General features: G+C 40.0%; 1 protein-coding gene across 5 annotated transcripts in view; it reads left to right on the top strand.

Annotated features, from left to right (window-relative positions):
• The first annotated feature begins 5,695 nt into the window (after positions 1 to 5,695).
• Positions 5,696 to 18,323, top strand: part of cacna2d1a (calcium channel, voltage-dependent, alpha 2/delta subunit 1a) — a 93,398-nt gene continuing 80,770 nt past the window's right edge. For 3 of the 5 annotated variants that reach the window (XM_020599513.1, XM_020599512.1, XM_020599510.1), the window contains exon 1: positions 5,696 to 5,993. In XM_020599513.1, the coding sequence (XP_020455169.1) occupies positions 5,914 to 5,993 (80 nt within the window). In that variant the 5' untranslated portion in view covers positions 5,696 to 5,913. The remainder of the gene's footprint in view (positions 5,994 to 18,323) is intronic. The other 2 variants (XM_020599514.1, XM_020599511.1) reach the window with 1 other exon arrangement.

Raw genomic sequence — 18,323 nt, 5'->3', positions numbered from 1 at the left:
GTCACACAGACAGGGACACCAAAAGAAAGCACCAAATCAAGAGTGTGTCCTTGAGCATGAGTAGGCCCACTTACAAACTGGGTCAAATTAAAAGAATCAATAATGTTCATAAAATCCTTAACCATGGGGTCCGTTGGACAGGACACATGAATATTAAAATCCCCAAACATTAAAATTTTGTCAAATTTTGGCACGATACCAGCAAGGAAGTTGGAGAAATCACAAATAAAATCCTTATTAAATTTGGGGGGGCGATAAACTACCACACACAAAATAGGGCAGCTCACCTTTATCACAAACAGCTGCATTTCAAAGCTGGAATAAGCATCCATAGTGATTTGCCGACAATCAAAGCAATTTCTAAAAAAATTTGCCAAACCACCACCTCCCCCCCGTAGTCCTTGGAGAGTTAAAAAACATATAGTCCGGGGGAAGAAGTTCAGAGAAGGTTTCCACTTCACCGGGCCTCAGCCAGGTCTCAGTTGGTAACATAAAATCCAGGCCATGAGCGGAAAAGAAGTCCTTTAGGATAAAAGTCTTGTTCACTAGCGATCTAGCGTTGATAAGAGCCATCTTCACAGTTGACTGCCTGGTAGGTAGATGCGACACCCGGTCCAACGGGCTTAGATTGGCCCAAACTACACCCCTCATCCGACGTCATTGGATCCTTTGCCGGCAAAATGCTGATGAGTGGACTGGTACAATGGGCCGGAGCCATCTGTGGCAGTCCCTACGAACACTCAAAATAGAGGGATGGTCACGAATTAAACTATATCCACCGTTAAAAATGTGACGATCAGGGCCAGGATAATGCCCCAGGTAGGCCTTAAGCCTCACCACCACCCCTCCTCTCTTTCCCCGTTTCTGACCCTTCCTCCGTGGAAAGCCGCAGGGAGAACGGCAAAGATAGGGTGGAACAGCTGCCAGAAATGGAGGAAGGCTCTTTGATGGCTTTCCCGGCTCGAAAACGAGCAACTTCTCCATTGAGGAGATCGTGGTGCAAGAAAGTAGATGTGTTGTTTTTGTGGTGACCTACAAAGGCCATCTGCCATGACAAGGACTTAAGACAAGAAGGTTCAACAGCAATTATGAAAGATGTCCTTTAAATGCATTTTAAAGAAATTGTTTGACACTTGTTGAGAGTTATGGGAATGTCGGTACCACTCTTACGTATGTAATAAATATTGAACTCTTGCCTGAATAAGCATATTTCCTATAAAGTTGTGATTATAGCTTTAATAAAATTAAATACATAAAACACATCTTTTCAAAATTCACTAAGTTTGAGATCATCTGTATCCATCTAAATCTCGTCTGATTTGCCTGTAATTAGGATTTTCCATCTTCCATCCTGTTCAGTCTTGTCCTCCTTTAACAGTTGGGTCTGACAGGGAAGGCTGTGTCCGTGTCAGCTTATGTGAAGATGAAACACATGTCCCATCATCTTTGCCAAGAAGACAGTGTGGGGAGGAGATGCAGATTAAACTTTAAACTTAGAAATCATTTGTTGCCAGGGTAACACACTGCCCAGAATAATTAATAAATTCATTGTGTGTAGCAGCCTGTGAGGAGGGACACAGGCAGGAAAGTACAGTAAAATGCAAGATTTTTGCAGTTTCTTAAGCTTTTCCTGTTTGGCAAAGGCTCAGCAATACATACATCTATTTGTTTGTATGAGATGATGTGACCGTGGCATTTTAACTTTCAGGACAGGAGTCAGATTTAACAGCTGCTCCATCATATTGCATCATGTCATGTAGCTTGGACTGCTCTCTGAATGCTTTCAAGCTGCATTTTTTCACTGATGCCAGCATTAAGAAAAGGAACCATAAAAGCCCTAAAGATGGTCATAAATGCAAAGGTGTCAAAAATAAGGCACTGTCCTCTTTAATTGACTTCAAAGTGTAATTTGCTGTGAAAAATGGCTATGGGTGCATTTCAAATATTATTTGAATAAAATGTGTAGGCTTTTGCACCATATGTTTTAATGAGCTGCTGCAGACAGGTGACAAGCTAAAGGAAAAAACCAACATTAAGTGTCTCAGCAAGGTGTTGGGCCTCTAAATGCTGCCAGAATGGTTTCAGTGCACCTTAGTATTGATTGCACAAGCCTCAAATCTACAGGAGGGATGACCACTATTCTTCAAAAAGATATTCCCTCATGTGGTGTTTTGATGATGGTGGTGGAGACAAAGTCTAACACAACACTTCAAAATCTCCTATACAGTAGCTGTTCAACTGGGTTGAGATCTGGCCACTGTGAAGGCCATAGCATATGATTCACATCATTTTCAAACTCATCAAGGCATTCGGTTACCTTTCGTGCCCTATGGATGGGAGCACTGTCATCCTGGAAGAGACAACTCTTTTATCCAGGTTTTTCCTTTGATTTTGTCACCCATCTGTACAGTACATTGCTAGAGAAATGTATTACTGCTTCATCCCTGCTTTCATTAAAAATGAAGGTTTTGCCGGGAGTTAGTCTAGTTGAAACCGATTATTAGTAAATTAATGGGTGAGAACTGATTAATAAAAGCAGCTGGTATTTTAGTTTTTTAAAAGTCAATCACTATTAAAAAAAGACTACGGTTTTGTCAAGTGTTGTAAATGAAAAGTTAAAAAGCATGTGTTTGAAATTGAAACTGAACACTTATAAACTCAGAAGCTTTATGAATCCTATTTTTCTCTTCTTTGTCATACTGAGTATTTCTCTATCCTATTATCCCTTCTCTGTGCTGCTCCCAGTGTGAGTACATACATAAGATGTGTGCTCACTGCTTGGGAAAACAACAGCCCTTGTGGCTCGGTTGTGAGGAGTCAGCATGGAGGCAGTGAACAGGTTGCTATGCGACAGCAGCTGGGCAATTCCCTGGGCCGCTAGGTGGGGTTGGGACCTAGTGACAGAGGCCACACCTGCTGCCTGCCAGGTACACATGCAAACACATGCATTCTTCATTCACTCAGAAACACTACCTTTATATCACCCTGCACTGTCATTACATGCGCACTTGCACTCTTGATTTTAGCACTTCTGTTGCTCTTTTCAGAAAAGAGGTTAAAATAGAAGTGCAGTGAACTGCATAACTGAGAACAACACAACCTTTACACAAAGCTGAATCTAAAATGCCCAACTAAAAACATTTTTACAGTGTGTCATGTTTAGCTGCAGCCAGTGTTGAACCTGTTTTGTGAATAATTTTAGCCTAACCTTATAATGGTTTCCATCTTAAGCAGGACTATATGGGATTTTCACAGGGATTAATTTTTTTTACAAAAGCTTCTCAAAAACAACAAATTCAGTTTGACTAAATACATCCCATTCTCATAAATGATCCAGTTACTGACACGCAGTGTTGTTTTACAGTTTGTAATGTTTACCCTTAAAGCTGTATGAGTCATATTTTATGTCAACAATAGGTCAAATGACTGTGATATGTGAAAGGGGTTGCTTTGCAGCAACAAACTCATCAACAACTGTTACCTAATTTTGTTGTTCTTCTCAGCTTTACAGGGCATTTTAGCATCTTTCAGCTAATTGTTTTTGTTTCTGGAGCCAACAGCTAAACTGTTTTGGCTCATTCTGTTTGTCACCTGGCCAACACCAAACCATAGACAGACAATGTTAGCGACTAGCTGTTTAAAACAGTGATGCTTATGGTGATTTTAAGAGCCAGATAATTCTTCAGGAGCATCAGAGCAGAAAGGAAGAATAAATATTGGCGGCCATAAATATGACTCCAAATAACTGACCGGGTGTGTAATGTTTGCTAAGACATCTGTCAATCAATCAGTGGAGATCTAAGTGTTAGACAACATATTATGATTCTTAACAGAACACAAGGGTTAAGAGAGTGTTGCATTCACTTGCCTGGTTCAAAAACAAGCAGCATGAGGAATTAGTGTTGGGTTTTTATTTATTTATTTGCATATTGCAACACATGGTGGCTTTTGCTTTTTGTTCCTGAAAACGACTTAAGAATTCACAATAATTGCTAAACAGACTGGAGGTATTTTGTTATTTAGTAAGTAATAATTTTCTCACTTAGAGTCAATGTGTTCATCTGTTTCTTCTCGTGCATCAGTGTACTATAGCTTTATAAACCATTTCTCCTCTTTCTGTCTGGCTGACTCTCTAGGCTGCCCCACCTCTTCACTGTTGCTCTGTAAATATACTCCTCACCCCCACCTTCCAGCCCTGCCCTGAAAAGGCCCCAGAGGAGCAGCTTTATATGTGAGTTATAGTGAAACCTGAGCGAGGGAACACAGACAGCTATTTGTACAGTAAATCTGTTTGTGTTATTCATATAATAGCAGGTGAGCAACATGTTGCCTTTTATTTCTCTGCTGTGACCCTCAGTGGCAAACAGTGAACTCACATGAACACATTTACACACACAAATAAGGCAAAAATTAAATCAGGAATAATAAGTTTAGGGTTCCATAATAACCAAGGAGCTCTGGGGAAATTAGTCAAAGATTAGTTCTGTATCTGACAAAGGGCTTTGAAAAGAAACTCATTAAAAAGTACAGTATATTCTTTTGATATTTACCTTGCTGATTGTCCCAGCAAAGAGAAATGGCACTTCATATTAAGTCTGCCACAGTCCTTGGAGGAAGCGGAATTTATTATCACATTTTTGCCTAAGCGAATGAAGTGCATTGTTTCAAATTAAATGAAGGCTTATAATGATAAACATAATAAAACAGAGCACCTTTACTCGATGGGAATTGTTTTCCTGTGATGATTTGATGGATCTGATACGAACATCAGTCACTTACAGGGCTTGAAAATGACTTAAAAGTTGTCATGTTACTCAAATACTCCACTTTGTGCTATATTTTTGTAATCAAGGATGCAAGGATGATCAAAAATGGAGATTTTATAGTAAGAAATAATTTCGGGATATGGTTCTAAAGAAAGAGAGCATTTACTCTAACAATAAAATCTCGCTAACATTATTTTGTTGGTGGTTTGATTTGTTATGATCGTCAGCTGGAGGTTGTGTGTTGTAGCCAGGAAGGTGGCTGGATGGTGTTGAGAAGGCGCCGAGGAGGCGTTCATGCCAAGTGCTGGGTGCTCGATACGACTCCAGCGGTAAGAGAGCCATAATTGTTGCTTGTTGGTGAGTGTGGTGGGCAGAGAGGGTGCCCGGAAACCCATTAGTGCGTCAGGAACACAAATACAAAAAAATACACACTGTAAAAAAAATGGCATTAACAGAATCCACACATCATAAATGTATAAATTGTGCCACATAGTGTTATTATATTTTCTTAAAGCAAAATTCGAATTGAATTAGACCATGTTTCCGTTTTGGTCAGGATTTGTGCAGAAATATTTGTCTAAATGTGTTTAAATAAAGCAGAATACAGTATGAGAGCTCTCCCAAAACCTGGAAGAAACTGACGCTTAATGTAAACATAAACAATCGATATAAAAATGCATGGCGTAGGAAAAGATCTCTCCCACCTCCCTGACAAAATGTCCCACCTGTTTAACAGTAATAAGTTTAATGCTGAATGACGGGCCAGATGTTTTTGCAGTGTGCGGACTGGCACCGCTCCGCCGGCCAGGCTCTAAACCGAAATGCGCCCTCCCCCTTTTCTCCGTTTAGTTTCTGACACACGTCGTAGACCTGCTCTACGCGATCCAAGAGACACACTTTAACAGTCACACACACGCGCACTCGCAGAACCAATAAAAGAACACTGCATCTCCATCGGTGGGTTGGGGGTGGGGGGTGTGGGGGGGAACGACACATAGATATCGAATGAGATTTGCTTCCAAACGCGCACCGATGGCGGTGTGAGGTGTTTGGTTGAGAAGTACGCACGGAGCGGTGGATTTGTGGAGGGTTTTCTGGAGCATCTTTTCTCTGTCTGGACTTTGGTTTGGAGGAAATAATCAAAACTATGGATTACTCGGTCTGTCTACTTTTACTGCTGTCAACCATGTCGACTGTGTCGACCGGACAGTTCCCAACAGCGCAGATGTGAGTACGGTTTGTGAAAGTCCTGGATAATGTGCTCCGTGTAGCGTAAATTACAGCTTGGCATTCATTTTCATAGTCAAGGTTTATTTCCTGTTAGTCTGTGATATATTTAAATTACGATTCACTAAAAGATACATGTTAAATACTTCTCCCCTTAACTTGTTGAATTTCAGAATACAGTATTATAGTTGAGGGGATTTAAGCAGAAGCGTTTCCTCTTTGCCAAGTGATGATGACTGCACATTACTTCGGATTCACTGATCTTGTGAAACATGATACTTAAACCCACTGTCCATTTGTTGCCAGCTTGCAGCGCATGTGACATATCTGTCGCATCTGAAGTCTATGTGTGGCTCAGATGTTCCCAAACTACTTCTTTAGTATGTTTAGTCAAAGAAGCATTTCTTTATTATAGGCCATGTGGGACTCTTCCGAGACTGACTCTTTTTGAAAAAAGAGCAACTGTGTTTCTTAAGACTTCAAACCAGATGGTTTCTTATTTCCATATGTATTTATTTCCAACATTGTTTTCCCTGTGGTTCATTGCAAACGCTCGAGCAGTCTTGCTTCTACAGTAAGAGCTGAAAACTAACTTACAGTGTCCTGCAGCATGGTAACTTGGGCTAAGACGCTGTGTGATTAAGTGGAGACCTCACTTATGCAGTTGAGGCATCACTGCCTCAGTCCTTCAAAACCCCCCAACCCATATATTTGTAGTGCAACATTTATAGATAGTTAGATAACAGATTATACTGTCCACAGTCACAGAAATGTTTTTCCCAAAGTAAATAAATATATGTAGGTCTGCAAGCCTGTTCACCTACTAAGTCAACAGGTTTAAGGTATTCCAGATGGTTCTAATGGAAGCAGGATTATGAATGCAGCCCAAATACAGTCCCCCAGAGAAGTGTTGAGCCATGATGGCACTCAGCCTAATGGCCGGGTATATGATGTCAGACTAGCAGAGTGGCCTGCCCACTCCCAATATTTCATGGTCACTAAGTGGATTGATCTGTGGGTTGTGTACATGATATTCACACAAGCTTGGTGAGCTGTAGACCCACTTTCACTAACACATCTGACTTGAGTGGAATTGGCACTCTGACAGGAAAAACAATATTAAAATTCAAAATAAGATTGGCAGGAGCTCTTAATTTGAATTAGCAAAAGTAAATTTGGGAGAAAAGACGCCAGAATCAGGCTAGAAAATACTGAATAATTTCACATAGTCTGTTTTTTGACATCTGCTTCTTAGACATCAGTAATAATCACATTTTATTTAATGCAGTGTTCTGCAAAACCAGGCAAAAGTTCCTCTTGTCCTCCCCATGTCCCTGTCTTTAACTACAGCCAGAGTTAGTCTTGGTGTGCTCTTGTTGTGATGTTGATTTTGAGTGACAAGCTTTATGGTGACATGGTGAAAGTCAGAGAGAGACAGAGAAACTAGAAGGGTGAGAATGGAGAGAGTGACCCAGCATGCTTACCTCCAGGAAATTCAGAAACGTGGATAGGCTAGGTCTTAAGTAGCTCAGTGCTTTGGGACTAAAAACTTTTTTCTGTGCTTTTCTCTTACCTCCCTGTCATTTGGCTTTAAGTGTGACAGTATCTCTGGCCTCCGGCTCTAACCTCACTTGCCAGCATCTGTCTGCTTCAGATGTTCATGGCCCTTGTCTGTCTCTCCATCCTGCCTCCATCCCTTATCACTCTCTTTTTCATCATTCCCCCTTTCCATCTCGTTCACTCCCTGCCCGTCGTCTTTCCGCCTGGCTCCCTATGTCTTTTTATCTTTCTCCCCTCTTCTGTTCTTTGTTGCCCGAAGGCAGATGATTAACATCGTTGAAATAAAATGAAATGTCTGATGTCACAGACTGTGCCCCAGAGATCTTGGCGCCAGCTAACACACTGAGAGATCAGGAGAGATAAAAAAAAATAAGGCAGAGATGGAGAGAAAAACATAAAAACAAAATCCAGACTTTCCCTTGTTGATTCCTGATGTCTACTCTAAATTCACATGGTGCTGCATGGATTTGCCTCGTGTATTGTGTGCTGCTTCCAGCTTCACAGCCAAATCATAAGACATACAAATCTTTGTGTCACCATGTGCCAGTGCATTGTGCAGAATTCAGTCTCCAGTCCAAGATTTGATTAGATACTTATTTTCTGGCATTTGCTAGTCACCAAAAGACATATTTTGTCTCCAGCCTTCCTTTTTTCACAGTTTCTGTCACCCTCTGCTCCGTTTCTCCCACTCTCACTAAGGCTAAGTAGATTTCATGCTCAGCCAGCTAAACAGTCATGCTTACTGTGTTCCCAGCCTTGTCTTTGGCAATTATTGGACATATTGTGAGGAGGCACTTCATCTGAACGGAAAGCAACATGAGACGTTTTTAGCAGAGTGTAAAAGATATATATAAATAAGAATGCAGCAGGTTCCTGAGATATGAATCCAAAAAAAAAAAACAAGATCCAAACTTACGGAGGGAAGTTATCAACAGCTTTTGGTAAATTTAAAAGAACAGGCCAGTATTTTGGGAAGTTCAGTATTCATTTCCTTTAAAAACTGAATTGGATAGGACTACTTGGCTAACTGCAGTGCCATCCTAAAGTCTTCACTCGTCAGCTGACAACCTCGCTGTGGTGCCAAGACTCTGGGTGCAGCCATGAAATAGTCTGTAGCGCAAACCCCAGTAAAACCACAGATTGTGGTTTTTACATTTTGTTTTTGTACAGTTTAAACAGCCAAGATATAACGTGTTAGCAAGCTTTAGACTATGTTCGCATTACAACTGGCTGATTAGGTTAGCCTGGCTGGCTGGTATTGGAACTCATCTAACTCTCGACAACAAAGTGTATACTGTAAGCATATTTTCCAAAATGTTAAACAACCCCCTTTCTTAAAACACGAGAAAAAAATCTGCCTTTGAGGTTGGAATATTATTTATTTTCAGTGCATGAATTTGTGAATGTTCTTGTATCAGGGTTAGTTTTGTTCATGGTAATTTAGTTTTCTGCCTAGCTTTGTCTTGTATGATGTATTGACACTCTTGTCTTGACACTCATTTCATCCCCATTGCCTGTAATGATTATGTGTCACTTCCTGTATGAGGCACTCAGGCTTCTTATTTTATGGCCAAACGTCCTCTGCATCCCAGTTGCCTGGACTAATTGCTATAGTAGCAAACAGTTCAGTCATAGAATTGTGTATATTTTATATTACAATGATCAACCATATAGATAAAGAAAGACATTTTAACTTTAACCTTCTATGCAGTGATTAGACACTACAGTCATTATGTAGCGTGAAGCTCAGAAACTACATAATGCTTTTGCATTCACATTTGCTTTGCTCATCATGGCGTTAGAAGATTTGAACCAGAATATGTTCATATATCGCTGGAAACTCATGCTACATTCACATATGCCGCTTATTTATTTGTACAAGTTCTGCTTTATTTTTGTCATTAGAAAAGGCTCCTCCAGGCTTTGTTTCTTGATTGAATCACAGAACCTTGCACACTTTTGGAGAGACCCTCATCTAATATAATCGAGGAATGAAAAAATTTGTTTAAAAATTGGAAATTGGATTTTGGATCTTTTATTTCAGTGTCAAATCTAGCCTGGAGCATGACACTGATAATACAGTGAAGTTTAAAAAGGATGACTCTTATGTAATGAGCAGATGGAAATTACCAGCTCAGGGCTGTCTAGGGTTTCCCTGTCTGTGATTTGCAGCTCTTAGCCACCAGGGAGCTGGTGCTGGCAGGTATATTTCTGGAGGCATACTCTTCAATCACACAGTACTATCTGTTACACACATACATGCAAGGTTGCAAGATCTGTGCCCATGGATAATGTTTGCTCCTTACTGTCACTTCATCTTTTACCCTCTCTCATGTTTTCTTTTGCTCCTTTCTCACATCTTTATCTTTTTTTTCTCACCCCCCGTCCCATATTTCCCTTCTGCTTGTCCCCATCTCAGCTCTATATTTAGACAAGCCTCTTCTTTGGGGAAGGAGCTTTAAGCGTCCTGACTCAGGTGTAGATAAAGATACATGACAGATGGTTATAGAGTGGCAGAGGGATTCTCATAGGATCTGCCCCGACAGCTCCACTGAAATTCTGTGAACCCATGTGTGTGGCCTCTGAGTGTTGCTGTAGTGTCTGGTTTATGTTTCTCATCTCATTTCAAGTTCCTTTTGAGAAAATGACATTTTCTTACTGCCCTGTGTATGTGAAAAGAAAGATGGGCAGTAAAGAAGCCCAGAATCCTTTGTCACATGGAAATTCCCAAGAATTTTCCATTGCATTGTTGCCTGGGCAACCTTGGAAATAGCTAACATCTGTTTGTATGGGAACCCTGCCTGCCACAGGAAACACATCTGTATACCATATGACACGGGGAGTATATTTTTAAGGCTGTATTGTATAATAGATCAAGAATGTGTCCTTTATCAGTACATACAGTATGTTTCCAAGGACGTTACAGAGAAAGAGCCCTACCAAACTAATCAATAGTCATTAAAGTAATACAGCAACACTGTAAAACACAGGGAGATCATAAGGTACGAAAGCACAAATGGTTGTGAGATCTGCTGGACGAGTGGAAGAGAGTAATGTTGGGAGAAGGTTGCATGACACTGAAGACTGAAAATCAAACCCTTTCAATCATCTCGCCAACAGTTTTTTGTGGCTGTTTGCTCTTGTCATTGTCAGGTTGATAAAATGCTGCCACTGCTGGGGCTCAAATACCATTTTGAATAAAGTCTGTTAACCACTGTTTCAGATCTTGGGGAACAGTAAGTCTGGCTCTGTCTATTGAAAAACCACTAGCCTCAAAACTCACAAACTTATACACTGTATAAGGCGTTATGTCCATGTTGCAATGACTTCCCTCAGGGTAGCTCATGGAGCCAGTCAAGCTTTTTCCAGTCTTTATGCTAAGCTAACCTAATCACCTGGCTCTAGCTTAATCTTTTATGTACAGAAATTAGAGTGGTATTGGTCTCTTTATCTAATTTTTGGCATGAAAGAAAATAAGTATGTTTCCAAAACTACTGTATTCAATTTGTTTATTTTTTATTACTAATGATTAATTACAGAAATTGTAGTGCTCTGCGCATAAAGCTCGACATATAAAAAATAGCCAGCAGCAATTCTGAAAGATTGTCCACTACCTAATTTTGAAATAACCATTTCTTAAAAATATCTAGGACTTAGCCAACAAAGCCAATCACAAGCCTACTCACACACTAGATGCATTAAGTGCCTAAAATATCCCTATTTAGACACCACAAGCCGATCTGATGTGTAATATTTTGAGAGACACACCGAGAAAAGTGAACCATGATGGCCTGTGATGGCTTCTCTTGAGCACCTTAATGGAGTTGTATTGCTGCATAAGAGCTGTTAATGCCAGTGTTCAGACTACACTGGACAGCATGTGTGTAGCCATCAGGGAGACTAATACTCAGTACAGTAGTTTGCTTATAGAGACTAGCTTGACGCTAATTGGACATTGGCTGGAGGGGCTGTCTAATCCCTCTATTTATACACATTGTGTGAGATTTTGCGAGTGTGGAAGAAGGGTAGGGCTGATGTTTGGATTGATGTGTAGAGCGTTTGCTTAGAAATTGTGAGGGTAACAGGGATGTGGAGGCTTGGTCATCTGAGCAAAATTCAAAATGACGCAACAGAGATACAGAGGGTTGGGATGAACTTACAGTAAGACAATCCCATTATAACTATTTTTATCTTCTATTAAATATTTGAAAGACTAAGGGAATTGTACTTTGTTCTTATTTCTCTTTATTTATTTTTTTAATGTTGGAGAATGCATTTTAACTGTACAGTGCACTAAGGACTTGTGCTCCTAAAATTCAAATTCATCAGTCAATACATCATTGCTTAGAAGAAGTGAGTTCACAGAAAGCCTGCATTTTCTAAACATGTCTTGACCTACATTTGTTACAGTGGACCAAAGGCAGCCTTTTGCCTGGATTTGTTGTGGGTTGTATGTATACACAGAGGAACTACAATATTAATGTTGCTGCTGTTGTCTGTCTTTGCTCTAGTATTGTGCTAGAATCTCACCAGCAGGTGTGATTGCTCTGCAGCGAGTACAAACACTTGCAGGTGTCACAACAATTCTGTTTTTATCTAATCTAATGTGTCTAGACACCTGCAGGGAGAGGTGATACAATGAGAGCTGTTGCTTCTGTCACAATGTTTATGCTGTGAGAAATGTAGGGCATGGATGAAGCAGGCTAGGTGCTAGGGGGGTAGCAAATCAGTCCCAGCTAGGTGCAGTGCAGAGTGTGAGGTCAAATGTGGGCAAGGGTAGAAAAAGATTCTGACTCCTGGCACTCTGTGGTAGTCTCATGTCACCAGTACCCAGATATCCAATTGACATGGTGTGTCTTTATTCATCTACATTTTATAGAATGTAAAATACTGTGAATAAATGAAGGAATAAATGAAGGTGGTGTGTTAGAGCCATTTATACTGTAGACAATTAGTATGTTTATGGTTTGTTTTGTTGTACTTAATTTGCTACTAATAAGCAGTTCTGCAACTATATTTAATAGGCTTAATTAGGGCCAATAATGACCTTAGCCAGCTGTGGCTTCTGATCGTTTAACAGGATCTAACAAGCTTCCTGAACTTGTTAGTCAGTTAGTTGAAAGTAGGCTAGTCTATGACTGTTCGTGCTGCTTTAATATGCTAAGTGTAGTAAGCTCAAGTATATTTGTACATTTTTTATTTATTTATTGTTTGTTTGTTTGTACTTAAGAGCTCAGTAGACGATTGAAACGAGGAATACAGACCACCGAGTATTTATTGAAGTACAACTATATGCTTAGAGTACTACAGTTTAAGTGTGCATTTCACAAAATGGATTGAGCCGCGTAACATGGTGCTTTACAATTGATTTATATAAAGTAATTCTCTACTGTTTTGTGCCTCTACTGTCAGGGTTCTCCAAGGTTCCTTTTTCTTAAATAATTGTATGGACTTTGGCCCCTAATTCTAAGGTGGTGATCATATTTACTTTGTTGCCTTAATTTGAGCGATACACTAAAATACTGTATGAGAATGTTTACTGGCAATGAAGAGTTAGTCTTAATTGATGAATCCTTTGTTCCATAAAATGTCATTCTCTTCAGATTTGTTATGTCCAACCAATAGTTCAAATCTCAGATGTTCATACAGTAGTTAGGCATGGGCTGATTGCATACAATATCAAAGACAGTGAGCATGAGCAAAGGCAAATTTGTTAGCTGTTTTCAATTTAAGTGTTGTATTTGGGCTAATACTAGGGGTGTATGAATCTACTTCATAAGGTCAAAAGATAATGTAAGTGGAAAAAGGTGAGCGACTGGGAGTTCACACAGCCAGTATATGTTGTTGGCTAACTACAGCTAGCATTTATATCTATACAATTGGCTGTTTGGGATGAATAAAATCAAACTGCAAGCTCAGTCCACCAGTAAAATGTACTCAAATATATTGTGTCAACATAAGTGCTTGATAGAAACTGTTGTAGTCAAGGCTTCACTTAAACACAGCTCTTCAGTTCCAGGCAGGGGGCTGTGGTAACATGCTCTGACTAACTTGCAGGGAGACAGAAACATCAATAACATATTGCCATAGAAGATAATGAGGCCATGAAACATTTACAAAGCCTGCAATTATGGTGTTATTGACCTCAATAAAGGAGAAGACATCATCACTTGTCTCCATTGTGCTCCTTGGTGCTACATGTGAGAGGAGGGACAGGGGAAGGACAAAGGAAGAAAATCTCTAGCATTATGAGTTTATTTATGGAGAAAAGAAGAAGCATTAGGTAGAAAATAAGGCTGTAGTTTGAGATGAACATGTAAACTATCAAATATAAAATAATTTTTTTTCAGATAATGATCTAAATTTTATTTTACAACAATCAGAGCAGGGAAAGGAAAGAGGGAATAGAGAAGTCATAAAGGCCAAGAACTGGCAGAGATGGAAAGAAGGATCCATACAATGAAAGGAAAGAGAAATAAGCTATAAGCAAGAGTTTATATACACAAGAAGTGTGAGAAAGGAGGGAAAGGCAGAAAGTGACTGTCTTCAACAGTGCTCTGTCAGGCTCACTGTTCATTTGATGCTTTGCTTCATAGTCAAAGCTCTTATTAGCTATCCCCTGGTGGCTCTGTTACATCCACGCTGCCATCTTCAAACATCCCTATCTTTTTTGCACATCTCCTCCACTTCCTGTAATGGTGTCAGCCTTGTCTCTCTCTAAGAACAGATTAGAAGCTCAAATTACTACTATTAGAGGAGGATTTAAGGCTTCAAGCTGTATCCTAGTGCTGGAAACCATGACTCCACAACATAATGAGACAGGGTAAAAAAGAATGTTTGCTGTCAGATACTTCCCCTGTGATGTTTCAATGGTATTAAGAAATCATATGGGGATCCACAGACTGGGTTTTGAGTAAAAGACATGAGGATGTTTATAAGATGAGAGGCTGCTGAAGTGGAAACTCTGAGATTGGATATTGAGCCCTAGATTTTTGCAGCTGCTTGCACACAGACATACTGGGCCCTGGAGCCGGAGAGAGGCCAACTTTTCAGTGATTCACTTGGAAGGATGGTGTGCCAAACATCAGTGGATCAATATTCTGGACTTTCACTTAGCTCTAAAACAAAAGGAAACACAAATATACTTGAAAACCTCTCCTGATGAGTGTGATGAATGAAGTGTGTAGTGCAGGGGTGTCAAACTCAATCGCACAGGGGGCCAAAACTCAAAGCACACTTTAGGGCACGGACCGAACAGGATAAAAATTTATTCAACAGACTAAAACTAAATATCGAAACAGACAGGATACAATATTATTCCAAAATAAATAAACTTGAACTTCAAACCAGCAGCCATATTTCTGCTAAGGCCTACATTTACAAACACCTACTTTTTGTCTGGACACCAGACGTCACCACACTTTCATCATGCAGCTCTTCAGAAACTCTCCCTCGGTAAATGTCCCACATTAGCTCCACAAATAAGACACACAGGTTTACCGACAATGTCAGTAAACATATACTCAGCCTCCCACCGGTTTAGAAAGGCTCTGTTTTCAGAATCAACTTTTCTCTTGGCCATTGTTAGGGGCTAGCTTTGACTTGAAATTAGGGTTGAATACATCAACAGACGCTTGATGATACGGGAATGATCGCAGGTAGCCTATCGTTCGGTAAGGCAGCTGTTGCTCTGCATTATGGGATTTGTAGTTTGTGTGTTATAGGCGCTTCATAGCGCTGGGCCATTAAAAAAAAAAAGATATATATAAAATGATCTTGTGGGCCGGATGTAATTGTACGCCGGGCCGGATGTGGCCCGCGGGCCTTGAGTTTGACACATGTGGTGTAAGGTCATTGTGGTTGCTCCCTGGATGTATTTCCTTTTCTTCCCCTGTTGATCAAGGATATGGCATGCATAGTGCATGAGCTTAGACTGCTAATACAATGAGTTTCAGTTGAGCTGAGAAGACTTGAAACAAGGCAATATCTAGAATTGTTGTACTGTATGACAAACTGTTCAAGTACTTTAGCAGCCCCAAGCATAGGAATATAGTCTACAGAGTATTTATTTAAATTTCCCTCAGTGCTTACTTTGTAGCATAGAAATACATTTGGTATGAAAGTACAGACAGGACCTGCCAGAAAATGCCTGAAGACAAATCTTCAAATGTTGAAAAACTGTGCATGTGCAAGTATGATGAGTAGACTAGGTCAGTAAAACTGGGAAATCAGTCTCTAAACTGTAACAATCTGACCGTAAGCTCCATTAACCAGCTGGTCTCAGTCATATCACAGTTGGCATTTTTTTTAAGTTGTCACTTGTACAACACATGTAGAATGCAGGACTTTCAGGACTTCTCACTCATGTTGGCTAAAAGTTGAGACTGGATGTATCTTAGTCTTGGAAATAGCAGACGACAAACTGGACCTGTGGTGAGATTGAGTTTGCTGCTGTCAACTGCTGCTTTCAGGGTCAACTTGAAGTTTGCAGAATCATTGTTCTCTTTGCTTTTGTTTTCTCTTTTTTGAGTTCTCCCTGCGTGTGTCTCTTTTGCCCCATCAAACATCTTGAGTGATGAAATTGGAGTGATGGCCAAAACAACCAGGTCCAAGTTGTAATACAGTGGAATTATCCTTTAAATAATTTAATTGAAATGGTGAGTTGCATCTACTCTTCCAGTAACAGTCTGTTTATCCTTCATTCTAAATGGTTTCCTGATATGTTAGACTCAATAGATTTGATTGTTAATGGTTTTAGAGCACTGAGGCATTTTTATTTCCTAAGTGTATGAACTCTGCTAAATATGTATTAAACAGCAGCCACCAGAAGCTGTGGTTTGGAAGTGTAGAAACAGGGAGGAGAAGAAAACACAAACACCGACCCCAACAGTGACATAGCTCAGGAAGGGTTAATATGGTCACAAGTAAGACAACAGTGCTCTCATGCTGAGTCATGCTCTCTATTCTGGGCTTGTGTCCACTTCGCTGTGTTCCGCCCTTGGACTGGGCAGTCTACTTCCAACCGGCAGAGCAATATTTGTTGTTCATCTAGGTTGGGAATGTGAGCCAGAGTGCAAATTGAAAATCAAGTTTTTTTCTTCACTCTTGTTTTTTCCATGCAGTGAACTTTTTAATATTAGTAATAGGTGATGATTTGTTTCTGCATCATTAACAAGTATTTCATTCATGTCACAATAGTAGAATGACAAGTACATGTCATACAGTTTGCTTCAAATTTTACACATTGCAAATCTAATTTGTACAGTGTCACCCCACAAACAGGATAGCGTGTCTACTGTAAGTCACCAAAAATATAATGAATTAAGTCTCACTCTATTTTTTGCCCACCGGGCTTTATAATACTGGTCCTACATGCACAAAATAGCTTTTTCAAAAGTGCTGCGCCTGTCCTGGTGACTCTGGGCAACCCCCTGCTGACCCCCAGAAGACCTAGTCACAAACAAACACTGACACACATATAGGCATGTACACATACACATACTCGTGACAGCTGGCCTAAGAGATGTAGCTTCTATTCCTGTCTTTTGACTGATGGAGGCTAAAACGAGAGGGGGAGGGGCTACTTTCTTAGCCACCAGCTGTTGCATTTGGGGTCAAGCATAAATTAAGACATGAGAAATGAGCTAAATTAACAGAAAGTCTCATGTGCTTTGTGCCTTGTAGATGGCATTATTTCTTGCATGTCTGTTTTTTTAGAGTATCGAGCAGAGATGTGGTCCACGAGTGGTAATGTCACTGCTCACCAGCCCCTCATCTAATTTTACATCATTTAACTCACTGGCATGTTTGTGCTTGTGACTGAAGACACTGAAAGAACTTGATAAATTTTTAAAGTTCTTCTTTCAGCATCGGGGCCCTCACATCGAACGACCTGTTCATTTGAACTGCAGCCGTGTATGTCTCCAACTCTAAAGTCAGTGAACCCATTATGATCTGTACTGCATACACCTTGTGTCACATTTCACTGTCATAAAGAACATGTTGAGTGAGATGTGTGTGTGTGTGTGTGTGTGTGTGTGTGTGTTTAAGTCCATGGCTCATTTTCAGCTCAGTACAGTTACAGTGGTAACACATAGTGATTATAAAATGTACAAATAAAGATAATGCTAAACTCTAATACTACTCCTTCATGCTCCCAACATTCTCTAGTAGTTGCTAGAATCAATACAGGGCCTTGGATTTTCATGTTATTGGCATTTAAATGTGTCTAGCTTCCTGGCCCATCTAAACTAAGTCCGAAGGAGGGGTGAGTTTAGAGGCCACAAAGTCCCGAAGGATTTTTAAAAATATCTTGTGCCATATTATTCTGTGTGAACAGGATCCATATACCCAACATGGCAACTTTGATCCCATTAGACCATAAATTTCCCTTTTTCCTTTGGCAGTTTGGTAGATGAAAAAGACAAATTAAACTTTAAGTAAATTTATTTGATAATTGTGTTGCACTTCTAGCAACATCTGCTGCACTTCTATAACCTTTGTGACACATAGAAGAGACATTCTTATATTTTACTGTCAGTTAAAAACACTAGATCCTACATTTCCCATAATGCAAGTAGCATCTTTTGTTAGAGGTTAAACGTTCCCTGCCTAGTAAATGCTGCATGATAAAGAATTTGGAAGGTTCTGTCCAAAGCCACAGACGACATTATACAGCAGTGTATTGTTCCTATAATTCAATCATCACTGCAGTATAGTGTATAGCACATGTGTCAAACTCAAGGCCCGCGGGATCATTTTATATATATA

This window comes from Monopterus albus, unplaced genomic scaffold (assembly GCF_001952655.1).
Source record: "Monopterus albus unplaced genomic scaffold, M_albus_1.0 scaffold41.1, whole genome shotgun sequence".
Taxonomy (NCBI): domain Eukaryota; kingdom Metazoa; phylum Chordata; class Actinopteri; order Synbranchiformes; family Synbranchidae; genus Monopterus; species Monopterus albus.
This window is presented reverse-complemented; position numbering and strand designations above follow the sequence as displayed.